The sequence below is a fragment of the Macaca fascicularis genome, chromosome 17 (assembly GCF_037993035.2).
Source record: "Macaca fascicularis isolate 582-1 chromosome 17, T2T-MFA8v1.1".
Taxonomy (NCBI): domain Eukaryota; kingdom Metazoa; phylum Chordata; class Mammalia; order Primates; family Cercopithecidae; genus Macaca; species Macaca fascicularis.
The window spans coordinates 90459930-90474926 of NC_088391.1; the positions used below are offsets into that span (position 1 = coordinate 90459930).

Genomic DNA, 14997 nt, shown 5'->3' on the forward strand with positions numbered 1-14997 from the left:
ATTATTGCCAAATTCGAGGTTATGAAGATTTACCCCCATATTTTCTTCTGAGATTTATAGCTTTACCTCATGTGTTTAAGTTATTGATCCATTTTGAGTTAGCTTTTGTATTTTGTGTGATGTAGTGTCCAGCTACATTATTTGACATATGGATATCCAGTTATCCAGCACCATTTGTTGAACAGGCTGTTCTTTCCTTATTTAATGGTCTTGGCAACCTTGTCAAAAATCAATTGACCATAGATGTATGGGTTTATTTCTGGACTCTCAATGCTATTCCAGTGATCTATATGCTTTCCTTAGGCCTGTACCACACTACTTTGATTACTATGGCTTTGTAGTAAGTTTTGAAATAAAAAAGGCTGAGTCCTCCAGCTTTGTTCTTTTTTAAGATTGTTTTGACTATTTGGAGCCCCTTGCAATTCCATTTGAATTTGAGGATTAACTTTTCCATATCTGCAGAAATTGAATCGTTGGATTATTGGAATTGTGACAGGTATTACATTGGATCTGTAGATCATTTTGAAGAGTATTGCTGTCTTAACAATGTTTAGTCTAACAGTACATAAACACGGGATGTCTTTCCATTTGCCTAGGTCTTCTGTCATTTCTTTCAGCAGAATTTTAGAGTTTTCATTGTGCAAGTCTTCCACTTCCTTGGTTGAATTTATTCCTAGGTATTTTATTCTTTTGGGTGCTATTTTAAATGGAATTGGGTTTTTTAATTTCCTTCTCAGATTACTCATTGCTGGTGTGTAAAAACACAACCAACTTTTGTATGTTGATCTTTTACCCTGCAATTTTGCTGCATTTGTTGATTACCTGTTGCATTTATTGATTAGCTGTTGCATTTTGTGTGTGTGTGTGCGCGTGTGCATGTGTGTATTTTTAGGATTTTCTAATCTTAGTTTGCTTTTTGAATGTATTTATTTTTCACATATTCCAAAGGGCAAGAGAGATAGTGAAGTGTTCTCTTTTAAAAGGTCTTCTATTAAGCTATAAGCCACTTAAAAGCAAGAAGAGCTATTTTAATCATCTGCCTTGTTTAAATTATGTTAGTAATAAGTGAAATTGGATTCCAACCAGGCCTGAATAGAATAATCTTCTTCTTAATACAGAGTTGACCAGACTTTAATATAATAATATTAATGTCAAACCCTGTAAGTAAGTTGTAAGCTATTTGTACATTGGTTTTCTTTGGGAAGAATAAATTTTGAAATACAACCTAATGCTTTATTATTCATAAACAGTTTAAGCTGCTTCCAAACATTTTTAGCCAGTTTTTAAGCAGCCGCACCAAAGACAATGGGCACTTCTTAGCACCTTTAGTGAGGAGAGAGGAATGGGTGAAGTTCAGTAGGAGAAAGAGCCTGGAACTGATAGCAGAAATTAGATTGGGGGCTGTCTCATTTATTATGCTTGCTTTGAACCTTAGTTAACTACATCTTATCTATTAATTGGAATGTAATTCTTGTTCTTTTTTCTTCACTACCTAGGATTATCATTGGCAATGGCGTTCATTCCTTACCAGCGGCTTTACTGCAGTTTATTTCTTAATATATGCAATACATTACTTCTTTTCAAAACTGCAGATCACAGGAACAGCAAGCACAATTCTGTACTTTGGTTATACCATGATAATGGTTTTGATCTTCTTTCTTTTTACAGGTAAAATTAGAATTTAAGTGATTATTTTTATTTTGTAAGTTTTTAGACAAATAATTTATAAATGTTTATCTTTTTTAAAACCCATGAAGGCTTATTCTGTTAGTGCTCCTGTATTTAGTCCTCCTCTCAACTAGGCATAGTTTGGTCTGCCCACCTGTGAGTTGCATAAAGATGATGAAACAGAAGCCGGGAGAAGGCGGCTAAACAGGGTCATAGTTGTGGTAAGGGTTCAGGGACACGTGGGCCAGTACAGCTCATAGTTTTCCTCTGTTAACCTCTTAAAGGTACACACAGTCTTTTTTTTTTTTTTTCCACTTCAGAAATGGGGTAGAAGCTATAGTGACTTAAGTTTAGGACTAAGTAGAAACTGAGGAGGTGAAGTCAAGATGAGACTGAGAGTAGGTCGGGGATATCAAGGAAAGATAATGGGACATTCCTTAATCTAGAGGATTTTATCTCCACTTTAAAATTCAAGTACTGAATAGGATATAGTGTGTATTATATTGGTATTAATTTTGTATGTGTATATATCTTCTGTATCTTAACTAGATAAAGGTTTTCTGTATCTCAGAGCCCAGGGTGCTTGGTAAACATTTGTGGCGTGAGTGACTGAACTTAAAAAAAAGAATTATAGCAACTTTCTTTGTCACAAGTAATACTGCACGAAGTGTGCATCTGAAATTTTAGCTCATCATGCATGTTATGGAAGAAAATACAGGAGCCAAAAAGAAAAAAAAAAAATTTCTTTTTTTTCCCCAATTAAACCTGTTCTGCTTTTCACTCATCTGTTGGCATGTCAGAGCCTGGAGTCGGGTTTTGAAGCGTCTGTGCTGCTGTCTCAGGTTTAAGGCACTTACATCGATTCTGTATTCCAGGTCATTGATCAGACATGGTGGGATGCGTGTCTTGGTGCTACGTGATAGATTTAGGTCCAGAGCTGTAAATTTTAATCATCTATAAAACAGCAGTAGCCAGTGAAACAAGGAATAACTATTTTTGTGCCCTGTGTGTCCATAAATGCATATAGGGAATAATTTATTCCTAGCCTACACACAGAAACTAATGATCACTATGAAAATCTGTTGTTTTTCCCGGCATATCATACAGAAAATGATAGCTTAACCATCACCTAAATTTTATTGATGTTGATTTTTTTTTTGAAGTGGAGTCTCGCTCTTGTCACCCAGGCTGGAGTGCAGTGGTGCGGTCTCAGCTCACTGCAACCTCTGCCTCCCAGGTTCGAGTGATTCTCCTGCCTCAGTCTCCCATGTAGCTGGGATTAGAGGTGCGTGACCACGACACCTGGCTAATTTTTGTATTTTTAGTAGAGATAGAGTTTCACCATGTTGGCCAGGCTGGTCTCGAACCCCTGACCTCAGATGATCTGCCCACCTTGGCCTCCCAAAGTGCTTGGATTATAGGCGTGAGGCACTGCACCTGGCTGAGTTTGATTTTTAAAGTGTTACATTTTCATTCATTCAGAGTTGAGTTTTGTAATCTGAATTATGGAGCCACATCCCAATTGAACCAACCAGTTAAACCAGTGACTTATAGTGTGTTTCACTTTCTTCAATTTTATTTTTCCTTTAGTGAACAGGTGGAAGGGTTCTGGATAAGGGAGTAGTGAGCCCTTTAAATGCCTTACCTTTCTCTAAAATAGGGTATGGTCTGTATTTGCTTCAGAACTCCAAAGCAATGCCATTTTACTGTATTTAAGTCAATCCATTTTACAAAACAGAAGTAATTATTCTGTCACAAAAGGAAAGAAGCCACTTTTAGTATGTACATATATTCCATATTAAGAACAAAATTGGCTGGGCGCGGTGGCTCACACCTGTAATCGCAGCACTTTGGGAGGCCAAGACGGTGGATCACGAGGTCAGGAGATCGAGACCGTCCTGGCGAACACGGTGAAACCCCGTCTCTACTAAAAATACAAAAATTTAGCTGGGCGCAGTGGCGGGCGCCTGTAGTCCCAGCTACTCGGGAGGCTGAGGCAGGAGAATGGCGTGAACCTGGGAGGCGGAGCTTGCAGTGAGGCGAGATCGCGCCACTGCACTCCAGCCTGGGTGACAGAGCGAGACTCCGTCTCAAAAAAAAAAGAACAAAATTAAGTAACTAAACTTCAGTTTCTTAGAATTGCCTGGATAGTGATTAAATGTTTTTCTCATCTTAAAATATTGTTTGTCATCTTGAAATTTATGCAAGTAAGTACAAGGTTATATAAATATATTGATGTTTTCATTATTGCTTTTCTGAAATTAACCCCAATCCTAGCCTGAATAATAACCCTTTGGAGTATGCAAAAGGTATATTTGTATGTTCTCCAAAACACACATCAGTGCCTTGCACAAAGTAGGGCCTCAGTACATATACAATGTAAGAAGGATGGATATAATGATGTTTGTAATTTCCCACGGTAATGTCCCATGTATAGTCTCTTGATTTAGAAAATCTCCTTTAATATTGTCTCTGAGTACTGCATTTAAAACAATGGTGAAAACCATTGAGACTTTAAGTGTGAAATTTATACAAGGACTATTTATAGCCCCTTATGTGTGCATGTGGAAGGAGTACTATGCTTGAAGTCAGAAAAAACACATTTGAATTCTGGCCACAAATACCATCCATGTGACCATGAGACAGTCACTTAACCCCTTTGAACCTCATTTTTGTCTCATTGACAGAGTGTCCCCAGGATGGGGAATATCACACACCGGGGCCTGTTGTGTGGGGGGAGGGGGAGGGATAGCATTAGGAGATATACCTAATGTAAATGACGAGTTAATGGGTGCAGCACACCAACATGGCACGTGTATACATATGTAACAAACCTGCACGTTGTGCACATGTACCCTAGAACTTAAAAGTATAATTTAAAAAATGAAAAAAAAAAAAAAAACACTTAATGATCTGTTAATAAAGTTCTTGAGACAGCAAAAAAAAAAAGAGTTTTTATCAGGAATGAATACTTCATCATCAGCTGTCTTCCCAGTACTGAGATAATTATGACTATCCTCCTAGCTATTCATGATAAATATTATTAATGTATTTTATATCATAAAACCATATTTTCTGTTCTAACTCTACGTGATTTGACTGTAGAGTTTTTTTCATATATGAAAATAAACATTAGCTAATTTTGCTTAACTAAAAAAAAAAAAAACAAACAAACAAACCGTGTGTCCCCATCTAGCGTTCAAATTCTTTGGAATCTCAACTGATACCTGAAAATCAAGCCATACATTGTTTTCATGAATTATCTCATTTACTCTATATAACAGTCTATGGAGGCAATGAGGACAGACAAATTTCTCTCTAGTTAATATGGTAAATGGGCTTGGAGATGTCAGTGGACTTGCCCAAGGATGATACACACAGTTCATGACAGAGCTGCTGTGTTCTCTGCTGCCATGCTGTCTCTCATTTTCAGCTAGGATGCATTTCTGTTATTATCCTAATCATGTCACTTTTAACATTATGTAAAAACTTACTGAGTTACTTTATTATAATTCTTTGAAGACTGATAACTTCCAATAACTGTACTTAGAAAATATCCCCATTTAATCATTATTTGAACCTGTTTTAATGTATTCATCTCATACCTTAAAAAATTCTAGTAGCATTTTCCATTTTGTTATAAAATATTCTTAAATAGGAAAGGACAGTTGACATCCTTCAGTCTTTTCTATGTAGTAAGGAAAATAATGTGTATTGTAGAAAGCTTAGGTAATCTTAGAGTAGAAAAAAATTCTATCAGTTTTTGTAAGAAACTTGATGTGGTCGTATATTTTTCAGACGTGCTCATAGATCTTTAATATATTCCTGGCGGGTAATAGTTTATAGTTTTGGGACTTTTTTAAGGAACCAGTCATTGTAAGTCTGTATTTTTGTGTAAAGTATGACACTTCCTTTGAAAAAGGGTTTATTTTTATTTTTTCTCTTATAGGAACAATTGGCTTCTTTGCATGCTTTTGGTTTGTTACCAAAATATACAGTGTGGTGAAGGTTGACTGAAGAAGTCCAGTGTGTCCAGTTAAAACAGAAATAAATTAAACTCTTCATCAACAAAGACCTGTTTTTGTGACTACCTTGAGTTTTATCAGAATTATTGGCCTAGTAATCCTTCAGAAACACCGTAATTCTAAATACACCTCTTCCCACATACCTTTCCCCCATGAGATGTGTCTTCAACACTATAAAGCATTTGTATTGTGATTTGATTAAGTATATATTCGGTTGTTCTCAATGAAGAGCAAATTTAAATATTATGTGCATTTGTAAATACAGTAGCTATAAAATTTTCCATACTTCTAATGGCAGAATAGAGGAGGCCATGTTAAATAATACTGATGAAAGGCAGGACACAGGATTGTAAATAGGATTTTCTAGGCTCGGTAGGTGGAAAGAATTATTTTTCTTTGAAGGAAATGACTTTTTATCATGGTAATTTTGAAGGATGATTCCTGTGATGTGTTCACCAGGGGAGTGTGGCTTTTAAAGAAAATCTTGTATTGGTTGTAACTGTTCATATCTTCTTACCTTTCTGTGTTGACTTCATTATTCCCATGGTATTGGCCTTTTAAACTATGTGCCTCTGAGTCTTTCAATTTATAAATTTGTTATCTTAATAAATATTATAAAAATGTCTTCATTGCATCATTACCTATTATATGTTCAAGGAGGTTCTGTAAATACAGATCTATTTACCAAGGGTGTTTTGAAATGATTTATACTATGTTATCAGGTTTTACTGGATTTTGTTAATGTAACACTTTCTGAGTTTGGATCTGAATGGAATTTCAGTGTTTAAGGCATTGTCTAAAATGTTCGCTGTGGGGCAGTAGAGGAGGCTGAAGTCCTGCGTATCTAGACAGATGGATTATCCACAAGTACTTAAGGTGGGCCTTACTGCATTGTCATCAAGGAGCTTCTAGTTTTGACTTGTTTTTCAAAATACAGTATTTTAAGTCAGGTTTTATTACCTGTACATTAGCAGTGACTAGCAAGTCTTCATCTTTAGGATTTCATTGTTTTAATTTAATTTCACAAACAGTTTTACTTCTAAGAGTTAAGAAATGCACTGTCTTTCACATTCATCTCACTAATTGAAATCCATTTATGTAGAATATAGGCATGTGGGGTGATTCAGAAATATCAGTCTGCTTGTATCCGTGAGCATAGTCATTTGTATTTTAGGGTCTCTGCTTGCTGCTTAAGAGAGCAAATCAGATACTGTCGTTAAACTTACAACTGAAATTACTAGCTGTCACTTACATGATGTTGCTGGGTTCTTACTGAATAATTTTTTTTTTTTTTTTTTGAGACAAGAGTTTCGTTCTTGTTGCCCAAGCTGGAGTGCAATGGCATGATCTCAGCCCACCACAACCTCTGCCTCCCGGGTTCAAGCGATTCTCCTGCCTCAGCCTCCCGAGTAGCTGGGATTACAGGCATGTGCCACCACGTCTGGCTAATTTTGTATTTTTAATAGAGACGGGGTTTCTCCATGTTGGTCACACTGTTCTCGAACTCCTGATCTCAGGTGATCCACCCGCCTCGGCCTCCCAAACTGCTGGGATTACAGGCGTGAGCCACCACACCCGGCCTTACTGAATAATTTTATGTCACTGTCGTTTTTTAAGAAAACGGACCTGTTGGTTTTGAAGAGTGAAGGAGGAGCTTTGGTCATTTTTAATATGGAGTATTTAAGATAGAAGAGTTTCTTTTCAGTTTTATTTTATATATCTCTTGTATTTATTTTTTATGGGTAGAGTTCACCCTTAGTATTTATGGGAGATTGGTTCCAGGACCCTTGTGCTTACCAAAAATGCATGGATGCTCAAGTCCTTGGTATAAAAATGTGTGTCCAGTTAGAACAAATAAATTTGCAAATAATCTGTGTACATCCTCCCATGTACTTTAATCATCTCTAGTTTCCTTACAATACCTAATACAATGTAAGTGCTCTGTAAATACTTGTTATACTGTATTTTCCATTTGTATTTTTATTGCATTCGTTTTTTAAAATTTATTTTCAAGCATTTTTGATCTGCTGTTACTGAAATCTGCATATGCAGAACCCTCAGATAAGGAAGGCCAACTGTGATTCTCTTAAGGAGCTGTTGAGATAGGCTGGTTGACTCAACAGAGAGAAGGTTTTACTTTTTAAAAATTCTGATTCAGATACCAGGTTAGTTTTTATTGACCAAAGTTAAGTTTCTTCAATTTTAGCTTTCCTTTAGTGAACAGTTAGCTTAGTGATTTAAAAGTCAGCTGATTGATTTGGTGTAACTTTTTCTTCTTTTTGTTTTGTTTTTTTGTGAGATGGAGTTTTGCTCTCGTTGCCCAGGCTGGAGTGCAGTGGCATGATCGGGGCTCACTGCAACCTCTGCCTCCCGGGTGCAAGTGATTCTCCTGCCTCAGCTCCCCGGGCAGCTGAGATTACAGGCACCCGCCACCGCACCCAGCTCATTTTTTGTATTTTTAGTAGAGATGAGGTTTCACCTTGTTGGCCAGGCTGGTCTCGAACTCCTGACCTCAAGTGATCCTCCCCCGGAACCTCGGCCTCCCAAAGTGCTGAGATTACAGGCGTGAGCCACCGCACCCGGCCTTTTTCTTCATGTATTTAAGTGATCGTATTTCACACGTCAACAGTGGAGAGGCAATTGGGAAAATGAAGTTGGAGGCTTAAAAGAAAAGACTTAGGAGGCAGGAAAGCGGAGGAAAGAGACAGTGACAAGGAAGGCGAGCCAAGTGAGGAGGGCGGTGGAGAAAAGACGCCTCTCCAGGGCTTGGATCCCGCTGTCCTGACGGGTGCGCTGCTGTGGCTTTCCCAGAAAGTTCTCCAGGAAAGCATCCCTCGGCATGGCAGGCGGTTAGAAGCAGCGGTCCGTCTCCTTAGTTTGAGTATATCCCAGGACAGAAACAGTTGTGTTGCGCATGTTGTGAGACCCCAGTGACCACGAATCCCGGGGAGACGTCTTCTCCATGAGCGATGATAGCCACAGGCAGCTGCGAAGGAGGGGGACGTGTAGCCAAGACCGGGAAACTAGGTTACTGCAGTGTTTTCCTGCTGGAGAAATGGGCTTCTGCCATTCCCATGCCTTCTGTCTGCCCAGGTCATTTCTAGAGACCCAGCCGTGCTGCAGGGCCGTCCTGCTCGCTAGCTAAGGGCGGCATTCTGTCTGCAGCTGCCTCCTTGCCCGCCACATCAAGAAGGCCCCCCAGGCTTTCAGGCAGCACCCCAACTCCCTGGTGTCTCCCACAGTTTCTCCAACTGTGCTTTCACCTCGAGCTTAGTTACAGCCTCACCCCGCTTTCTTCCTGTCTATTCGAGAGTCTTTCCTCTACTTTCCCTTCTGTGTTCAAACCTTCCCTCCATGCTTTCCATTTTAAAACACGTCCAACTTGCTGCTAGATTTTTGTTTGTTTTGTTGGTTTGTTTTTAATGAAAACAACTCGTGTGACGCATTTCTCCCTCTTCTTGCCTCTCCCACCTGGCTTTGCCATCGGCTTCTTGCTTTCCGAGGATTCTGCTGGGAACCTTGTTGCCGAGCTCTCCAGCGCCCCCATCAACTGGTCCAGCCCTAATTTTACCAGCTCCTTGGAAACCTTGTGCTGAAAGCCATGTTCCTCATAGTCTGGGTCTGAACCTTCCGCATAGAATCCCAAGGAGATTGTCACAAATATGTCCTTGCCCTGCACGTGTTCTGGAGAAGTGCATTAAAACGGGAGATGCTGCTTACCCACTTCTCTTCCCTGCAATTCCTCCTCTATCACAGTCTCCTCTGGGGGCTCCACTTCTGCCCCCAGCGGGAGTTGCTGCGGCCCTATTCCATCTTTCCCCCTTTGACCTACTTCTTACTTGGTGTCCTCTGTCCAGTTTCACTCTCGTGTTTAGTCATCGCCTCCATCTCCAGTCACAGCACCTGCTTGCTGCACAGCCTGCGAGGTCCTCGCGAACACTAAGCTCGTGGTGTACAAAAGTGAGTGCACCTGCCCTCCGTCCCCAGCTGCCGCTCCCCCAGAGGCCCGGAGGGGCCGTTAGCTGCTTCATCCCCTGAGCGGAGCTTCACAGGTCCCCTGGGTGCCCCTTTCAGTCAGTCACCGAGTATCCTCGAAGTCCTCAGATCCGTGACTTCCTGCCCACCCCCTCCACCCCTGGCGCCTGCGGTGACATCCTCCTGGACCGCTGCAGCGACGCTTGCTGGTTCCCTGCTCTATGCATGTTCCTCTGCAGGGAAACCTAGAGCTGCCACAAACCACACCCCTGTGCTGTCCACCTCCCTCCGTGACCCAAGCCATCCATGTCAAACCACTTGCTCATGTCTATCCAGGAAATTACAAAAAGCCCTACTTGGCCGGGCTCGGTGGCTCACACCTGTAATCCCAGCACTTTGGGAGGCCGAATCGGGCGGATCACCTGAGGTCAGCAGTTCGAGACCAACCTGGGCAATATGGTGAAACCCTGTCTCTACTAAAAAATACAAAAACTAGCTGGCCATGGTGGCGGGCGCCTGTAATCCCGGCTACTCTGGAGGCTAAGGCAGGAGAATGACTTGAATCCAGAAAGCAGAGGTTGCAGTGAGCCAAGATCAGGCCATTGCACTCCAGCCTGGGTGACAAGAGCAAAACTACATCTCAAAAAAAAAAAAAAAAAAAGAAAAAGCCCTCCTAAAGGTGTGACGAAAGCGTAAAAATTATAATCTTAAAACTTCTTAAAACACATAGAAGCGGTTAAGGGCTTCCTTAAGCAAACTATTTCAGACATTGGTCATATAAATTTGTTTTAATACACAAATTCAATTGCACATTGGAATTTGTAACAGATTTTGGTGACAAGTGAAGAAAACCTAAAAGTCTTTCAAATGTAGCTGCTTCAAAGTTCTGGACCACATGCGTCTCATGTTGTCAAATGCCTTGTTTCAGACCTGGTAAAAATATCAAGACAAAGCATTTTAATATAGATCTGTTTTAGGGGTGTGTGTGTCTATGTTTAGAAGCAGGGTCTCACTCTTGCCCAGGCTGGCGTGCAGTGGTGCAATCACAGCTCACTGTAACCTCGGCCTCCCAGACTCAAAGCAGTCCTGCCTCAACCTTTCAAGTAGATGGGACTACAGGCCACCACTCCTGGCTTAGTTTGTTTTAATACATGTATTAGTTTGCAAGGGCTGCCATAATAAAGTACCACAGACTGGGTGCCTTAGGCAACAGAAATGTATTTTCTTACATTCTGGATGCTGGAAGTCCAAGCGCAAAGTGTCGGCAGGTCTGGTTTCTCCTGAGGCTTGCAGACAGCCACTTCTCCCTGTCCCTGTGTCTTCACATGGTCTTTTCTCCATGCATGCACATCCCTGGTGTCTGTGTGTGTCCAAATTTCCTCCTATGAGGACACCAGTCAGACTGATAGAGCCCACCTGTAATACATATGACCCCATTTAACCTGAGCCACCTCTTTACAGGCCCTATCTTCAAACACAGTCACATTTGGAAGTACTGGGAGTTAGGGCTTCAAATATGAATTTTAGGACACAATTTGGCCCGTAATAATGCACTTCCTTCTAAAGATGCTGTATTAACTGAGAACAACAGGATTCTTTTTTTCTTTACCAGAATCCTTTCGGCAGTAAAGTCAAAACCATCCACTAACCCAAGCGCCACAGGGAATTCACTCTAAGATCACTGTTATGTCGGTGACCCCCGCCAGAAGGAACTCAGTGTCTAGCGTCTGGGGTGGCACTCCTCTGACCAGGGCCCCCACACCTGACAGACAAAGCCTGGAGAGTAAAAAGGCAACAAGGGTGTTGGCGCCATAATGAGGCCTCTGCAAGCAACTGCAGAATTATACCCCACGGAGGATAAAGAGTTTTTTCCTGGGCTACGTTTATGTTCTATAATCAGATAATTGTTTTATTTGAGAAGTCTTGCTTTTGATATGACCAAAACTGCTCAGGAAAAAAAAAAAAAGCGGGCTTGAGGGGGTGGATGCAATGGCTCATGTCTGTAATCCTAGCACTTTGGGAGGCTGAGGTAGGAGGATTGCTTGAGCCCAAGAGTTTGAGACTGGCCTGGGCAACAAAGTGAGACCCCACTGCTACAAAAAAAAAAAAAAATCGGCATGATTGCATGTGCCTGTGGTCCCAGTACACAGGAGTCTGACACAGGAGGATCACTCGAGCCCAGGAAGTGAATGCTGCAGTGAGCCCTGATTGCACCACTGCACTCCAACCTGGGCGACAGAGTGAGACCCTGCCTCAAAAAAATAAAAAAAATAAATAAATAAATCTCAGCTGTTTGGAAAGGTTTTTAAAACCTTTTAAAACCCTCAGAAATAAAGGTCTCTCCCTATGAATAGCAGGACATTCTGGGACTTCATTAATATATAAATGTATGTCATTAAGAAAATGTTTTCTCTGGCTGGGCAAAGTGGCTCATGCCTGTAATACCAGAACTTTGGGAGGCTGAGGTGGGTGGATCACAAGGTCAGGAGTTTGAGACCAGCCTGGCCAGTATGGTGAAACCCCATCTCTATTAAAAAATACAAAAATTAGCCAGGCATGGTGGTGCATGCCTATAGTCCCAGCTACTTAGGAGGCTGAGGCAAGAGAATCGCTTGAACCTGGGAGGCAGAGGTTGCAGTGAGCTGAGATTGCGCCAGTGCACTCCAGCCTGAGCAACAATACGAGACTCTAAGACTCCATCTCAAAAAAAAAAAAAAAAAAAAAGTTTTCGTATTTGTATTTTGTATCCTATAGCCCAAGTAGATGGTAGCCATAATTTCTCTGCCTACAGTTCTATATGTAGAAAATCATGCTTTTCTTTCTCAGACAGTTCGATGGAACTAAACCTGTTTTCTATGATTGATTTGTTCTCTCCTTTACTATGTAATTTGAAGTCTAAACACTAAAAATCATTGTTTCTGCACATTCTCTAGCTTTTGGAATTCCACTGGATTTCTTTTTCTTTTCTTTTCTTTTTTTTTTTTTTTGAGACAGACTCTCGCTCTGTCACCCAGGCTGGAGTGCAGTGGTGCCATCTCGGCTCACCGCAAGCTCCGCCTCCTGATTCACGCCATTCTGCTGCCTCAGCCTCCCGAGTAGCTGGGACTACAGGCGCCCACCACCACGCCTGGCTAATTTTTTGTATTTTTAGAAGAGACGAGGTTTCACGGTGTTAGCCAGTATGGTCCCGATCTGGGATTACAGGTGTGAGCCACTGTGCCCAGCCTCCACTGGATTTCTTCACCTCACTCTCTTGAACTTTATATCCACATGTTCCAATTTGATTTTTTTCCCTTTTATTTTTTGACCTAATGATTATTTGACATTATCATTAATAATGAATTATTTGGCCAGGCACAGTGGCTCACGCCTGTAATTCCAGCACTTTGGGAGGTTGAGGCAAGTGGATCACCTGAGGTCAGGAATTCGAGACCAGCCTGGCCAACATGGTGAAACCCTGTCTCTATTAAAAATACAAAAACTAGCCGGGCGTGATGGTGGGTGCCTGTAATCCCAGCTACTCGGAAGGCTGAGGAAAGAGAATCGCTTGAACCCAGGAGGCAGAGGTTGCAATGAGCCAGGATTGCGCCAGTGCACTCCAGCCTGGGCGACAGAGCGAAACTCCATCTCAAAAAATAAATTTAAAAAAATATAATTAATTCCTTTATTTTGTGAAGAAGAAAGCATGGCTCTAAAAAGTCCTGTTATTTCCTTCAGATATTTTTAGCCCAAAGCGTTCTAGGCCTCGTGAATGGTGTTGACCATGATAAATAAATAGCACTATAATAGGTCACAGGTCATTAATTTCTCCGAAAAGAGTTAAATATGAGATATAAGTTGGAAATGATATATTTAAGGATTAGAGTCCACTTTTTTAAAGGTTTTTACTGATAACTTACAATTAATGACATTGTATACATTCGAATTTAAATCAGGTTTAAAAAGTATGCTAAACGTTTTGGGGTTAGCATTATTATCTAAGAAAATCATAGGCTGTCTAGGTCAGAGAGAACAAGGCTCCTCTGGCTCAGGCTAAAGTCAGACAAGTGGTGCCACAGTTGACTAGGACCATTTCATAGAAAGTGGTGAGCTGAGGCAGTGACTCTGTTGACTGGGAATGGCTCATAGCCGGCTCTAAGCTGAGGTACTGATGCTGGTGTGAGCCACACTGCAAGGCACTGCCGCCGGCTTCCTGCTTCAGCAGTGCCAAGGGAAAGGAGCTGGGGACTTAGAACTAATCCCAAGACACCGCCGTGGGGCCACAGCCACACTACAGGGCCCCTCTCCGGTGGCCACCACCGCCAGGACCCAGAGCCACCTTCCAGACTTGCCACTACTCTGCTCTGGATGATGTGACTTGGAAGAACTTTGCCACCCCCTTGAGGAGAGGAGACGTGCTGACACACTGATGACACCACAGAATTGAAGTGGCACAATCTTCTTTCCGGACATCAGTAACCCAGGTGGGAAGGACTGGGAACACCTGGGTGCAATGGGTTCACTTCACGCTGGGGAAATGTGAATTGGTTGTTGCTGGAATTGCACAAACTAGCTCCAGCAAAAATCCCTTCCTACTTTGGCAAACATGCTGGCAGACAGTGACAACTAGATGTAGAGATGCGTGTTTGGGTTAGCTTTCATCATTCCAGAGCCATCCACCGCCTTCGTCAACCTCCTGCCCAACATACCTGTGGTGTGTGTGCACGAATGCGCACTCGTGTGTGCGTGTGAGAGTGTGTGTAAAGTGCAAGTGGAGGTGGCATGAAGGGACACAGGCTGTAGTGTCAGCTGAGGGTGTGTTTCACTCTGGCTCTAGGACCCCTGAGCATCTCAATATAGAGCCCTGGGCCAGAGGAATGTCTCCTATACTGCACTCCTAATACTTTAGAACGCCGACGTTTGCCAGCTCTCCTCCTATCTCAGATATCATGCATATTATTGTCTACCTCTGCTGGCCCGTCCTCCAAAATACATCACAAACTTCTCAAAGGCAGGAAGGGCCCCTTCTGTTCGTCTCTGGTTCACACCCAGGGCATAACAGTACTTTGCACATAGGAGGCACATATTCATTGACTGAAACTAGGACTTTAGATGAGAAGTGATACTGATTTTAAATCTCTCAATCGTCGTTTCATAGGATGATTTAAAGACACCATTTCAATATTTTGTTTAGTTCTCAGACTCTAGGACGTGCTATCTTGATTCCGTAAAATTATGTGTTTTACTGTGTGTCCACAACACCGCCTCGTACGCTTGTTCTACGTTCACTGACAGTTGTTAAAACACATCAGCACTGGCAGAACTTGGCCCGCTCCTCTCCACACTTAGC

General features: G+C 41.7%; 1 protein-coding gene across 1 annotated transcript in view; it reads left to right on the forward strand.

Annotated features, from left to right (window-relative positions):
* Positions 1-6318, forward strand: part of TM9SF2 (transmembrane 9 superfamily member 2) — a 73299-nt gene extending 66981 nt beyond the window's left edge. The window contains exons 16-17 of the mRNA XM_005586161.4: positions 1497-1668; positions 5618-6318. Of these exons, the coding sequence (XP_005586218.3) occupies positions 1497-1668; positions 5618-5685 (240 nt within the window). The 3' untranslated portion in view covers positions 5686-6318. The remainder of the gene's footprint in view (positions 1-1496; positions 1669-5617) is intronic.
* The last annotated feature ends 8679 nt before the right edge of the window (positions 6319-14997 follow it).